General features: G+C 49.2%; 1 protein-coding gene across 2 annotated transcripts; it reads right to left on the reverse strand.

Moving 5' to 3' along the window:
- Positions 1-3,105, reverse strand: LOC122111325 (saoe class I histocompatibility antigen, A alpha chain-like). Of its 2 annotated transcripts, XM_042684110.1 has the most exons (8): positions 3,011-3,105; positions 2,499-2,768; positions 2,010-2,285; positions 1,094-1,369; positions 856-966; positions 425-457; positions 252-299; positions 1-93 (listed from the first exon to the last, which is right to left on the reverse strand). In XM_042684110.1, exons 1-8 carry the CDS (start codon positions 3,072-3,074, stop codon positions 89-91), a joined length of 1,083 nt encoding a protein of 360 aa, XP_042540044.1. In that variant the 5' UTR covers positions 3,075-3,105; the 3' UTR covers positions 1-88. The 2 variants fall into 2 exon arrangements, with proteins under 2 accessions (XP_042540044.1, XP_042540046.1); XM_042684112.1 differs by lacking the exon at positions 856-966.
- Between the last annotated feature and the right edge of the window lie 12,003 nt (positions 3,106-15,108).

Below are 15,108 nucleotides of genomic sequence, written 5' to 3' on the forward strand. Positions count from 1 at the left end.
GAGAAGTCAGGAGCTCATGATGTCCCAGGAGGGAGGAGGAGAGGCAGGAACAAATGCTGTGCCTCTCAGACCACACAAAGCAGCTGTGTCACACTGCAGGAGAAAAGCACAAGCACAACAATGCAGATCAGTCACTGTTAGCGACACACTCTGAGCAGGCCACTAACACCCAATGCATAGACCCTGCAACTACAACACAGCCTTCCCTGGGCCTTAGCCCTGCCCCCCATCTAGGGTCTGCAGGTTGTCACCTTTTTCAGCTCTGAGGGAAGCATCAGAACCCTGGTCACTGTCGTCTCCTGTGGTGGAAGAGAGGAACTGGTTAGAGAACACAGGCGTCACTGGAGGAATTCCGGGGTGCATGAGCTCCCACAGGTCCTGTCTGCACCACAATAAAGGTCACCTCCTCCCCCATGGCACTCACTTGCAGCCTTATCATAGCCTTCTCTCTTGTCACCTATAGGGAGAAACACCATGTGAGAGGCAGGACACAAGCAGTGCCATGAGGGCCTGGATGAATCCAGGGAAGTTTCTAGAAATGTGACCATAGAACCAAGGAAGCATCAGGAGACAGGAGTGCAACAGTTGGGAAGAGAGACCCCAGGACCTCCTGGAGTGTGAGCTCAGTGGGCAGCTGAGTCCCTGTGGGCCTGAGTGCTGCAATCAGTTCCCATCACCACCCTCAGGAGGGGGAATTTTGTGTCCTTCGTTTTGCAGGTGATTTACAGAAGAGGAGCTGTCAGGCTGGGGAAGGCCCTGAGTGTGCTGCAACTTCCATTAGGAGTGCAGCTCACACTTCTGCCTGGGGCCTGAAACCCACAAGTGGCCCAGGAACTCAGACCTCCACTTTCCTACCTCTAGTCCTCTTCCTCCACAGCACAAAAACCACCAAAGCTACAATAACCAGAAAGATGCCCACACCAATGACAATTCCAGTGTTGTGAATGGTGGGCTGAGCAGGCGGCTCTGGGAAGAGAAGGGAAAGGAGGATGAGCACTGTGAACCCAGCTCTCAGTCCTTACCTGCTGAGAGCTGCACATGCCTCCTGCTGTCTCTGAGCACAGCTGTGCTCTGTGCCCTCAGCCCTGCTTACCCCATGTCAGGCTGAGGGGCTCAGGCAGCCCCTCATGCTGCACATGGCATGTGTATCTCTGCTCCTCCCCAGAAGGCACCACCACAGCTGCCCACTTCTGGAAGCTTCCATCTCCTGCAGGCCTGGTCTCCACCAGCTCCATTTCCTGGGTCTGCTCCTCTCCATCCCGCAGCCAGGTCAGGGTGATCTCCGCAGGGTAGAAGCCCAGCGCCCAGCACCTCAGGGTCATCTTATGTTCAGAGGTGGGGTGGAGGGTGATGTGTGCCTTTGGGGGATCTGAGAAGAACCCAGAAATTCAGATGCATCTCCTTGTCTCCCATGGACCACCGTGCAGGTCAGTTGACCATGCTGAGGATACACAGCACAGTGAGTGGGGGCAGGGATGGATGATCCAGGCTGGAACTAGGCTTCTGGAATCATCTCCTAAGCCTTGCAGAGTCCTAGACTCAGTTGAGATCTCCATGGCCAGAAGCCCCTGATCTCTCAAGAGTTACTTTTCTCTGTCCTGGGTGGAGATAAGAGAGACTTTCTTCAAAAACGTGGAAGAGACTTCTAGCCGCATGGGGCCCTGGTTGAGGACAAATGCTGAGAGCCTCCTAGTGCTTCCAAGGGCCACTGCCAGAGTGGAAGGGCCAGCTGCACACTTGTTTCAGGGACAGTCTTCCCCTCCATGCGTGGAGAGATGAGGAGAGGAAAGAGAGGAAGATGGAGAGAGAGAGATATAGTGTGTGTGTTTCACTGTCGTGAGGTCAAGGTGGATTCCAGAGCCACTGTGTGACACAGCATGTGCAAGGCAGGGGCTCATGGTCCTCTGGGCAGGGGAAGGGGTGTGATGGGCTGGGTCCCTTTTCCTCTCTGGCTGTGGGAGTGGAGGGGGACTTCCACAGGAGATGGAGGAGTCCCCGGGCCCTGGTACCTGTGCGCTGCAGCGTCTCCTTGCCGTGCTCCAGGTATCTGCGCAGCCCCTCCACGCACCTGTGCTCCAGGTAGGCCCTCCAGCCCTCTGCCACACCGGCCTCCTCCCACTTGCGCCTGGTGATCTGAGCCGCCATGTCGGCCGCAGTCCAGGAGCTCAAGTCCTCGTTCAGGGCGATGTAGTCCTGGCCATCGTAGGCGAGCTGATAGTACCCGCGGAGGAGATGGCTGTTTGCGCTCAAGTCGCAGCCATACATTCTCTGTAAGGTGTGAGAAGCTGCCCCGCCCCAACGGTCAGCCCTGCGCCCCGCTGGGACTTTGGCCTACACGGAGAGGACACCGGCCCCACCCCGCGGCTCTTTCCCGGGGTGCCGGTCCCCCGCAGCGCCCGCAGCCTGGGCTGAACCTCAGTCCTGAGACCCCGGGGGCTCGGGCTGGTCAGCGGGAGGCGGGGAGGGGTCGTGACCTCCGACCCGGCGGCGTCGCTCACTGTCCGCGCTCTGGTTGTAGTAGCCCAGCAGCGTCTGCAGCCACACTTGGTAAATCTGTGCGCTGTCCTTGCTGATCCGCGTCACCTGCTCCCAGTACTCGGGCGGCTCCCGCTCCACCCACGGCGCCCGCGGCTCCATCCTGGGGTTCGCGGCGTCGCTGTCGAAGCGCACGAACTGCGCGTCGTCCACGTAGCCGACGGCGATGAAGCGGGGCTCCCCGAGGCCGGGCCGGGACACGGCGGTGTCGAAATAGCGCAGGGAGTGGGGGCCTGCGGGCGGGCGCGGGTGAGAGCCGGGAGCGCGGCGGGAGCGGAGAAGGGGTTCGGCACGCGGGAGACGCAAAGGGGGTGCGAATGACCCCGGCGGCGCCCAGCGAGGGCCCCCGAGGACGGGTCAGGCGGAGGGGACGGGGACGCGGCTGCCCGGGCCCTGCCCCCCGACGGCGCCTCACCCCACCGCCACCCCTCGCTCTACCCTGCGGACTCGTGTTGCCCACGGGTCCCAGACTCACCCGCCCAGGTCCCGGTCAGCGCCAGCACCCACGACAGCAGCCGCAGGACGGATCCGGGCGCCATCAGCCCAGCCCCAGAATCCGGGGAGAATCTGAGTGCTCATAGCTTCGCGGGGGACTTTAGAACCGGGAACCCCAGTGACACTGATTGGCTTCTCTAGAACCCGACAGCCAATAGTCGCGAGAACTGTGGTCGCGTCATCAGTGTCCGGGCAGAATCGGCTGAGCTTTCCCACCCAGAGCAGCTCTGTTTCTGAGAAGCTGAGATCTAGGCCAGGACACCTGAGCTTTGTCCTGATCCCTGTCCTCCTGCACCAGCACTCTATCCTAGCCTCTTCTGGGTTTGGCCTGAGGGCGAAGTCAGAGGTCCTCAGAGACTTTGCTTCTGTGATCTATGCACACTCACACATTCATGTCGACCCCAAAGGTATTTGTATCATATGGGTTCTGTTACTATTCACTGTTAGGGCTGGGAATATGGTGTAGTGGTAGAATGCTTGCCTAGCATTCTAGGCCCAAGACTGGCTAAAAAAAAAAAAATCACTTCTAGATATGAGAGTCTTTATTTTTTTCTTTTTTTTTTTTTTGCTGGGGTGGGGGGGTGGGTCCGGTCGTAGGCCTGAACTCTGGGCCTGGGCACTGTCCCCTGAGCTTCTTTAGCTCAAGTCAAGTTATCACTCTACCACTTGAGCCACAGCACCACTTCCAGCTTTTTCTTCATATGTGGTGCTGAGGAAATCAAACCCAGGACCTCCTGCATGCAAGGCAAACGATCTACCACTGAGCCACCTCCCAACCCATAAAACAGTCTTTAAAGCTGATGGCTCATGCCCTGTAAGCCTCTCTACTTTTGAAGCAAAGATACGAGGATAGAGGTTCAAAGCCAGCCAGGGCAGCAAGGTCCTTGAGACTCTTATCTCCAATTAACTACCAGAAACTGGGAAGTGGTACTGGGATTCTAGATGATGAATTGCTAGTTTTGAGTATAAATGCTCAGGGACAGCACCCAGGTCTGAACTCAATCCCCTTTGACCAAAACAACAACAGGCCTTCAAAGTACTTGACTTGGGGCTAGGAATGTGGCTTAGTGGGAGAGTGCTTGCCTAGCATGCATGAAGCCCTGGGTTCAATTCCTTCATTCCACATAAAAAGAAAAAGCCAGAAGTAGCACTATGGCTCAAGAAGTACAATGCTAACCTTGAACAAAAAGATGTTCAGGGACAGAGCCCAGACCCTGAGTTCATCAAGCCCCAAGACTGGAACAAACAAACAAAAAGCTTGACTTTTCCTGCTCCTAGTGGCACATGATTTTAATCCTAGTTACTCAGGGGTCAGAGATCTCAGAATCCCAATTGGCAGTCAGTTGGGTCAGGAAACTGGGAGATACTTTTCTTTTTCCTTTTTTTTTGCCAGTCCTGGGGCTTAGACTCAGGGCCTGGGCACTGAACCTGAGTGTCTTTTGCTCTAGGCTAGCATTCTACCACTTGAGCCACAGCAGCACTCTTGCTTTTTCTGTGTATGTGGTACTGAGGAATCCAAATCCAACCCAGGGCTTCATGCATGCTAGGCAAGTATACCAGTAAGCCACATTCCCAGCCCTCTTATCTCCAATGAACTACTCAAAAAACCAGAAGTGATGCTGTGGCTCAAATGTTAGAGAGAGCACTAGCCTTGAGCAAAAGAAGGTCATGGACCATGCCTGGTCCAATGACCAGCAAAGATAAATAAATACATGACTTGACAGAAATGGAGGACAGAGGGTGAACAAATGCAGCAGTGCTATGCACTAGATGTGCATGTGAAAAATAAACTATACAACTAGTGGGTGATGCCAGAAGGGAAAAACTGGGAAGGCAAGGGAAGGGCTGACATTGTCCAAAAGGAAATGTTCTGTTCACCTGACTTCTGAAACTGTAACCGCTGTGCGCTCACCTTTAACATAACAATATAATCTTCAATTGTTTATAATTCTAATAAGTTTTTTCAAGTTAACAGAAAGAATTGTTTATTAGTCTTGTGTGGTTTTGTGTGTTGCTGCTAGTTTCAGGCCCTGGGTGCTGTCTCTTAGCTATTTTGCTGAAGGCTACCACTCTGCCAATTGAGACAGAGCTGCACTTTTGACTATTTTGCTGATTAATTTGCAGTCTAGAATATCATGGTTTTCCTATTCTGATTGGCTCTGAATTTTGTAATGGTGCCAACATGGACAAAATCCACTTGGCTTTTTCACTCACAGCTGGTACTCTACCACTTGAGTCAAACCTCCAGTTCCACGTTTTTGTTGGTTAATTGTAGATAAGAGTCTCTCAGATTTGTCTGCCAGGGCTGGCTTCAAATATTTTTTTTAATTAAAAAAATTATTTTTTGGGTCCTGTCATGGGGCCCGAACTCTGAACCTGGGCGCTGTCCTTCAGCTCTTCAGCTCAAGGCTAGCACTCTACCACTTGAGCCCCAGCGCCACTTCCAGCTTTTTTTCTCCTGCTTATATGTTGCTGAGGAATCGAACCCAGGGACTCAAGCATGCAAGGCAATTGCTCTACCAGGGAGCCACCTTCCCAGTACCTAGCTTCAAATCTTTTTTTTTTTTTTTTGTGGTCCGGTCGTGGGGCCTGAACTCTGGGCCTGGGCGCTGTCCCTCAGCTCTTCAGCTCAAGGCTAGCGCTCTACCATTTGAGCCACAGGGCCACTTCCGGCTTTTTTCTTTTTGCTTATGTGGTGCTGAGGAATTGAACCCAGGGCCTCATGCATGCAAGGCAAGCGTTCTACCACTGAGACAACTTCCCAGCCCACTAGCTTCAAATCTTGATCCTCAGACTTCAGTCTGATTATCGGTGTGAGCCCACAGTGTCTAGTTGGTACTGTGATATTTTGAGATATACCACTCTAAAATCTGAAGAGCTTACGTGCAAAGAAAATCTCTTCTTCATAAGGAAAAAAGTAGAACTGGAAAGATGTAAGTTCTGTAATAGACAGGAGATTCCACAGCTCACACTGCCTCATCTTCGCCAGGGCTGGGTTCTAGGAGGCTGCTTATACACCAAACTGTTCCTGCAACCATCTCTGGGAGGTATCCCCAACACAGCCACTCACCCTTTGTGTTGAGAATCCCTTTCCCTTAAGCTAGCTTGATTCAGTTTCTAGTACTCAGAACCAAAAACCTCTCAATAATGTTTTCATGTTTGTCTTCTGCTTTTCCATAAAACTGTTTGATCTACAAGAAGTATAATTTTTTTTTTGAGTGTGTGTGTGTGTGGGGGGGGGTTAGTCGTGGGGCCTGAACTCTGGGCCTGGGTGCTGTCCCTCAGCTCTTCAGCACAAGGCCAGTGCTGTACCACTTAAGCAATAGTGCCACTTGTAGTTTTCTGGAAGTGGAGATAAGAGTCTCACGGACTTTCCTGTCCAGGCTGGCTTTGAACCGTGATCCTCAGATCTCAGCATCCTGAGTAGCTAGGATTACAGACCTGAGCCATTGGCACCCAGCTGGGAAGAAATTTTTTGTCTGTTTTGTTCACTTGTGATAATCTAAGTACTTATAATAATACCTGGCCCATCATTGATGTTCAAAAATGTTTACTGAATAACAAATATTAGCCTTTCTTAACAGTATTTTCCATGCCAAGTTTTATTCAGTGTATACTTCCCATTTACTGAAGAAATTTCAGCCCTGCAATTTGGTCTTTATTATCTGTCCACGCTGCTTTGGAAAGATTTTCAAAGTCACTGTTTCCAACTATTTTTCTCCTCCTCCTTTGCATGGTTGAAGCTGATGAAGGAGTTTTTTTGGCCGGACCCACATGCCTTGTCTTGGGAGGATTAAGAGCAGCATCGCCCTCTAGTGGAACAGGGCTTTGTAGGTCAGAACCCCACGCAGGTGTGGTTTACAGAAATCCAAGAGCATTAGGGGCTGGGATATTGTTCAGCTGTGGTCAGGGCCAAGCAGACAGCAGCAATCTGTAATGGAGGCTAGAGTTGGGACTACTTTCTTGTTGACCCCCAACAAGAAAGGGAAAACTGAGTTACCACAGCTTCAATCCTCAGATCTTGGCCTCTTGAGGAGCTACAAGTACAGCCTTGCTTCTGACTTTAATGGGAAATTGGAGACAAGTCTCTCAGATTTGTCTGCCCAGGATGGCTTCAAACCACAATCCTCAGATTTCAGCCTCCTGAGGATTACAGGTGTGAGCCACCATCACTCAGCTGATTCCATGTTATTTTCTCAGAACGGAAAGAAAAAGACAGCTGTTGAGGGATGCGAAGTTGAAGCCCTCCACTAGACCAGTGGCCTTTGTCTCTTGTTCTTGGCTTCCCTCACTGAAAATAATTTGCTCTTGTTCCATCCATGTCCTTGAAAATTCCATTATTTTGTCCTTTGAAATGGCTTCATAATATACCATTGTATATAGGTACCCCAATTTTTGGATCCACTCCTCAGGAGTGGGGCATCTGGGTTGTTTCCAAAACTTCTGCCATCTAATATGGAGTGTGAAAAAGTAAGTTGGGTCCATGGCATGGAAGAGTGCTTCTCGGTGAGTAGACTTCTTCAGTGATGGAAACAAGGAACAGCTTTGCCACCAGGCCTCACTGTCCTAAACCCACTAAGCAATTGTCACTTGTCACCAATTGATTCCAGTTTCCTGTCTGTTTACAGACACATACACAGCCAAGCAACAGCCCCATCTCTTCATCAGCTGCATGCACACACACACACACACACACACACACACACACACACACACACACATACACACACACACACAAACCTGCTTATCTCCATGAAAACTTGCAGCTAGCAGCTGCAAGTCACTTAGCCAGGGCTAAGTTCCTCTGAGGTTTGCTTTTAATTAAACCTGTTGTTTCTCAATGTCATTGCTCATTCAAACCTTAAGCCCTTTTCTGACAAACTTGTTGGATGCAAGGCAAGTGACACACAAGAAGAGATCTCAGGGGCTAGGAAGGTGGCTCAATGGTAGAGCTCTTGCTTTGCATGCCTGAGGCCCTGGGTTCGATTCCTCAGCACCACATACGCAAAAAGAAAAAAGCCAGAAGTGATGCTGTGGCTCAAGTGGTAGAGCACTAGCCTTGAGCTGAAGAGCTGAGGGACAGCGCCCAGGCCCAGAGTTCAGGCCCCACCACCAGATTTCCTTCCCCCCCCCCAAAAAAAAGAAGAGATCTTAGAAATAGTGTCCCGACCCGCAGGATGTCAACGAGGGCGGTGAACCTAAGCGAGAAGGAATGAAGGAGCAAGAGACATGAAGAATGACAGCAAGACAGGGATTCTGATCAAGCTGCCAATTTTTATTTTTCACACAGGTGTATTTATATGCTTGGAATAAGGAAGCTTTTTCATTGGCCGTTAAGGAAGCTTTTTCATGGGCCGTAGCAGCTGCAGGATGTTTGCTTAGGGCAGGGGGAAAGGGTGGTCTTTAGCAGTGGCAGGATGTTTGCTTAGGGCAGGATGAGGGTCGGATTCTGTAAACTCAGCCTCAAGATGTTCCAGTGAGATAGTCAAGTCTATCATGTTGAGAGACTCAACCTTTGGCTCCCGACATCTCCCCCTTTCTTATTTAGAAAATTGACTATTAATTGTTGGCTGCTCTTTTTAAGGGGGTGACAGAGGCTCTGTTCTTCTAAGGGCCCAGGGTTTTTCTCCGCTCCTGAGCGAGCGTCCTCACTCAGGGAGGGGAATTTTACAGGCCTTGGCATGTTTTTTGAGGAGACGGCTTATGGGTATGTATGCCAACCGTCATGCACCAGAGCTTGCCACTCAGGGGTCTTGGGTTTTGGGATCTCGCGGATCCATCCCCCTGCAGTCTTACGTGCACCCTTGATTTGAGCATTTTTTCTTCCTCCCATAGGTGCATCCTCCCCCAAGCGGAGGGGCCTATAGGAGGAGGGGCGAACCTATCCCTTATGGCAATAGGTCTTGACTGTTGAATGGTCAGGAGTTATGAATAAGGAGAAGGGTTTTCTAAATAAGAAAAAAAAGGGGGGGGGGTTCCCACTGGAACAAGCTCATGGCAAAACACTAATTAAAGCCTGGGGTAAATCCTAGATCTCAATGCCTTGGTCTGCCATATCAAGGCGATGGTGATGAACCTGTATGGGCTTAGAAGCCAAGAGATCAATCTGTTGTTTAATAAAAGTTACAAGCCTATTTAAAGCAATCCTCCAATGTTGGTCTGTACTGTTGCGCGAAGGTAAGCCACTTTGTTTCCACAGTCAACCGTTTGGCTCCAGGTACGGGGGGGGGGGGGGCGAAAATAATCCCCCTTTGCATTCACAGGGGACACCAAAAAGAGTGGTCATGAGATTTTTTGTAGCTGGAGGGCCAAGGCCACCATATACAAAACCCCTTTAAAAGAAACATTTCAAACAGGAGGGTCCACATCTGGAGTTCTAGCTGCATCTGTAAGAGAAAAGGAATCATCCTCAGGGGGAAGGTTTCCCCTGGGTTGTGGTAAGCCATTAACCTGTTTTATCAAGCGTTCTGGCAGCCACCTGGGGGCCAATACTAAAAATCCGAATACCCAAGCCCATGTTTATCTGTTTTTTGGGTAGCTTGGATGGGCTCAACGGTTCCTTGTCCTGATTTTCTAAGACCCATACCAGGGACAAGATCCATACGGAGCATTTGATGCATAACCACAGAATTGGGACTAGCAAGAATAACTTCCATCTGGGTCAAGATATCCCGGCCCCATAGGTTAACAGGTCAGGAACAACAAAAGTAGTAACAGTTCCCCTATTGCCCTCTTTGTCAGTCCAATTAAGATCCCTGGAGCTGACCAAAGGGTTTTTTGACTGCCCTATGCCTTTAAGGTCAGTTAGGAACGAGGTAAGGGGCCATCTTGGCGGCCAATATTTTTGGGAAATAACTGTGGCATCCGCACCAGTATCCAAAATTCCCTGAAACTCCTTTCCTTCAATTCGCAGGGTGAGGGTGTTTCTTTTTGAGTGATAGGCTGAACCCAATATGCATCAGAAGACCCCAAAGAAGCAGTTCCTCGTGGTGTGGTCTAAGCAGTGGAAGAACCCCCTGAATTTAATGGGAGCAGTACCAATTGTGCAAGCCTAGTTCCAGCTGGAATAGCTGCAATCCCATTAATGGCCGTGGCCAAAATTTTTATTTCTCCTGTATAATCATTATCAATAATACCAGGAAAAACTTGGACACCTTGTAAGGTAGCAGAGGCTCTTCCAAGAATAAGGGCACACATATGAGGCGGAGGGGGTCCCAGGGTCCCAGTAGGTATTATTTGAGGTCCTTGTACAGAGTCTAGTACTGTGTCAGTGGCAGCACAGAGGTCCAGTCCTGCACTGCCTGGGGTTGCCCGCTGGAGGGAGGCAATCGTGGAGACAGGTGGGGGGCTTGTGTAGGACAGGGAGTTTGGGAGGGGACAAACCCTATTGCCCCTGGGCTTGTCTTGGGGATAGTCGGGGCCAGCCCGAAAAACGAGAGAGAATGGGTTGTCCAAGGGCATTTGTTTTGGATCTACATTTGTTGGCCCAATGACAGCTCTTACCACATTTGGGACAAACAGTGGCAGGGAGTGGTCTACCTGTAGCTTTGGAGGGCACTGCCCCTTCACTTTGTTTGCCAATGGGACATTCGCGTGCAGAATGGCCAGGTTGTTTACAATTAAAACAAGTACAAGAGCCGGGGACTGAACTTTGAAATGCCTTGGTAAAGGCAGCACCTATGGCGAGCCCCATGGCATGAGCGGTCCCTACTCCAGCACAAAGCCTGACGAATTAAGAGAGGTCACCCTTGTTTTTATGTGGCCGGAGGACATCTTGACATGTCGGGTTAGCATTTTCAAAGGCAAGATGTTTAACAAAGGCACTTTCACTTTCACTTGGCCCAAGAAGCCTTTCTGCAGCCAAGTTAAGCCGCGAGACAAAGTCACTGTAGGGTTCATCTGGCCCCTGTCTAACTTTTGCCAGGGAAGTAGTAGCCGATCCCTTTTGAGGGAGACGCTTCCAAGCATAAAGGCCAGCATTTTGAATTTGTGCCAAAAGTCCGGTAGGAAAGCACGCCTGTTTAACATTGGTATCAAAGGGCGCATTACCCAAAAGTTTAGTATAGGTCCAGGTTTTTGAAGATGTTTTAGCCAAATTTTTTTGCGCGGTCTCTCTACATTGTTCCTTAAAGTCTGCATTCCATAAAACAAAATCACCCCCACTAAGAGTGGCGCGGGCCAGGAACTTCCAAACATTAGGGGTGAGCCAGCGCGCACTTTGGTTCTCTAACAAGGCTAACGTATAAGGGGCAGTCGGGCCATATTGGGCACATGCATTTTTAAGCTTTTCAACAAACCGGAGGCTAAGCCTCTTATACTCTTGTTGGCCTTTTCCCTGGGTGGGTTGTTCCTCTTCATCCCCTGTATCCTGTTCCTCATCTTCCTTTTCCTCCTCTTCTGATTCATCCTCCTCACCCTCTGAGGTCCTATCTGTCTGGCTCTGAGTTACTGGAAAGGCGAGAACTGATTGATGGTGTGATCTAACCTTAATTTTATTAGGCGGTTTTGGCGTATCTGCCAAGGCCAGTGTGTGGAGTTCATAATCAAGGGACCGCAGTTCTTTTAAAAGTTGAAGGTGTTCTCGTAAAGGGGCCAGGTTAGGTAAAGGGGGGAGAGAAAACATCTGGAGGGGCAGTGGGCCCTTGAAGGGCCAGGCCACAAAAGGAAGGGGGCGCATAGGAGGGATGCGGAATATTTGGGGTAGAGGGTTTAGTCTGAGGTAGAGGGTGACTGAGTAAGGGGGGCCAATCAGGCTGGCGATATTGGGCTGCCTCCTCTTCCAGGGTGGCCTCCTCCTCAGGACTTAAATTATCCTGAGGGGAACGGGCAGCCTGGAGTACAGGATAAAAATGTTCATCTACCTTTTGAGAGGGAGTTTCAAGCTATTTTAGGGAGGTTTTAGATTTTTGAACAGGATTTTCAGTAAATTGACCAGAAGGCATATTTAATACAACCGATGGGCAAGCCGCGGGGGGCCGAGAGGCATGTTGGAGAACCTCCTCTCCCGTTTTTACAAGTTTTAAAATTCCACTATCAAATAGAGAACATTTTAAAATGTCATTAATCAAATTCCAATAGGAAAAGGTGGTAGCAGGAACCTTTTCCGGACCAAAGGTTTCATAATAATCTTTTAAACAATCTCATACTCTTTGCCATCTTTTTGCATCTATGATTCCTTCAAAGGGGAGCCAAGGACACAAGTCCTCTATGAATGAGAAAAATAATTGTAAATCCCTTTTCTTAACCCGCGTTCCCCGTGTCTTGAAGGCCTCCTTGAGGTCTGACAGAAATAGATCATGTGACGACATTGCTTGTCCCATGGTGGGTCACTCACCATGGGCCGTCCCCACTCTCCTCCTGGATCTGTCTCTCCGCGGGGGTCTGTCGAGGCGATCTCGGACTGTACTTGGCCAAGTTTTCCCGGAGGACAGTGTTCCTTCCTTAGTCAGAGGCTCGTGCCCCACGTTGGGTGCCAGTTTGTCCCGACCCGCAGGATGTCAACGAGGGCGGTGAACCTAAGCGAGAAGGAATGAAGGAGCAAGAGACATGAAGAATGACAGCAAGACAGGGATTCTGATCAAGCTGCCAATTTTTATTTTTCACACAGGTGTATTTATATGCTTGGAATAAGGAAGCTTTTTCATTGGCTGTTAAGGAAGCTTTTTCATGGGCCGTAGCAGCTGCAGGATGTTTGCTTAGGGCAGGGGGAAAGGGTGGTCTTTAGCAGTTGCAGGATGTTTGCTTAGGGCAGGATGAGGGTCAGATTCTGTAAACTCAGCCTCAAGATGTTCCAGTGAGATAGTAAAGCCTATCATGTTGAGAGACTCAACCTTTGGCTCCCGACAAAATAGCAATGTGTACACCACAGTACCAATATCTTTTACCTTTCAGGGCATCCAAATCAGGAAAAGACATACTTCATCCCTACTCCAGTCCAATGCATAGAGTAGATGAGTTGGCCTTGGTCCTTGTGTCTGGCAAGAGAATTCCAGCAAGACAGGAAAATCATAAGGGTCAGAGGAAAGCTTGTTAGAAGAAAAGACAGCACAGAGAAGTGAGAAGGATCTAGCCCAAATGTCCCTTGCTCCTCATGCTAACTGCATTGCTGACCCAAAAGGAGATGACATTTATGAGTGAATCAGCTATATTGATCCACCAGGTTCTGCATTAGAAGCTGATGTTTGTTTGTTTTTTCATCAGATTATCTGCTTAAACCACCAAAGGTTACTTTCCACACCAGAATCTACCACTACAACAGCAGTCAAGAGCCAGGGAGCCCTCAGACCCAACATCCTTACACACGTATACAGGGTTAGCTGCGTCTTGTTCCCTTCTGACACACTACAACCTTGCAGATCATGTGGTTGGAAGCACAGCCACTCAGTATTTGAGCAACAGAGCAGAATATGACAGGATAGCCAGACAGTGGACACAGAGATACCCCACTGATTTCAAACCATTTGTATGCAGTGTAAAGGAACCAAAGTCGTCTTCTCACTGTGCTGCAAATCTTTATACCCTTTACAATGTGGGCTTCTGTGCATGTGTTATCTGACTCTATTCTTTGCTTTTATCCTTTGGAGACTGGGAGACTCTCTCAAAAGGTAAATGCTATCAAGAGTATCAATTTGTAGCTGTAGACTAATTATGTTTAAAATGTCTAATTAGCCGGTTCGGGTAGTTTTATCCACCAACTGACTTAAATCTGAGGCTAAAGGTTCAAAGCCAGCCATGCAAGAAAGTCTGTTAGATTCCTATCCCCATTTCTCTGCCAGAAAACCGGAAGTAGTACTATGGCTCAGAGTGGTAGAGCATTAGCCTTGAGCAAAAGATCTCAGGGACAGTTCTCAGGCCCTGTGTTCAAGCCCCTCGACCAACAAAAAATAAAAAATAGAAAGAAAATATCTCTTTGTACTTGTTGCTAATGGCTCATGCCTGGAATTATTAGTGACTCAGGAAATCCCAGTGAGTCTAAGGACTACTAGTCTGTGAGACTGGTATCTTCAATAAACTACCAAAAAGTCAGAAGTGGTGCTGTAGCTTAAGTAGTAGAGTACTAGTGTACGGGAACTCAGGTCAAGAAACACAGAAGCCACCACTTAAGAGGCCCAATTAGGAGTCTTTATTGGAGAGCAGGTAGACTGCTGATAGACTCTTTCTCAAAGACCAGCAGCTGCAAATACAGCTACCACAAAGCTTATGTAGAACAAATCCACATAAGTTGTGAGGAATTTATCCTAACAAAAGTAGTGTACAGAAGCAAAGATAACCAGATGAAGACACTGAAACCCAATAAAGGTGTTAAAAAGAAGCAAAGACAATTATCTAAGGGAAGGAAGACTTTCCTGGAGCTTAGCAACTCAGGACACCTGTGTAATCCCAAGAATGTCCTCTATCAGCTCTAGAGTGTTTCAGGGCTGTGTGGGAAGCCCCCTGTGCCCAGCAAGGCACCAAGATGGCTGTAAGGACAAGGCCTATTGCTTCAAGCATATTGCTTAGCCCCAACCTCCTAACTTCACAAGCTTTAAGAGAAAAAAACCTCAGGGACAGATCCCAGGCCCTGAGTTTAAGTTCAAGACCAGGCCCATATTCTACTGACAAGTCTTGCTTTTGAGGAGCTATCTATCTATCTTGGCATTGATCCTAGTGCTTGAACTAAGATTTTGTGTGCTGTCTCAGAGCTTTATTTTTATTTTTATATTTTTGTCAGTCATGGGGCTTGAATTCTGGGCTTGGGGGCTGTCCCTGTGCTCTTCAGCTCAAGGCAAGAGCTCTACCACTTGAGCCACAGTGCCACTTTCCATTTTCTAGTGCTTTAATGGAGATAAGGGTCTCACTGTCTTTTCAGCCTGAGCTGGCTTTAAACCGTGATCCTCAGATCTCCGCCTCCAGAGTGGCTAGGATTACAGGCATGAGCCACCAGCACCCGGCCTTATTTTTTATTTTAGGGCTAGCACCCTACCACTTGAATCACAGCTACACTTGGAGCTTTTTGTGGTTAATTAGAGATAAGAATCTCATGGGTTTTACTGCCCTAGTTGACTTGGAGCCACAATCCTCAGATCTCAACCTCCTGAG

The sequence above is a fragment of the Dipodomys spectabilis genome, unplaced genomic scaffold, assembly GCF_019054845.1.
Source record: "Dipodomys spectabilis isolate Male_0828 unplaced genomic scaffold, ASM1905484v1 ptg000085l, whole genome shotgun sequence".
NCBI lineage: Eukaryota > Metazoa > Chordata > Mammalia > Rodentia > Heteromyidae > Dipodomys > Dipodomys spectabilis.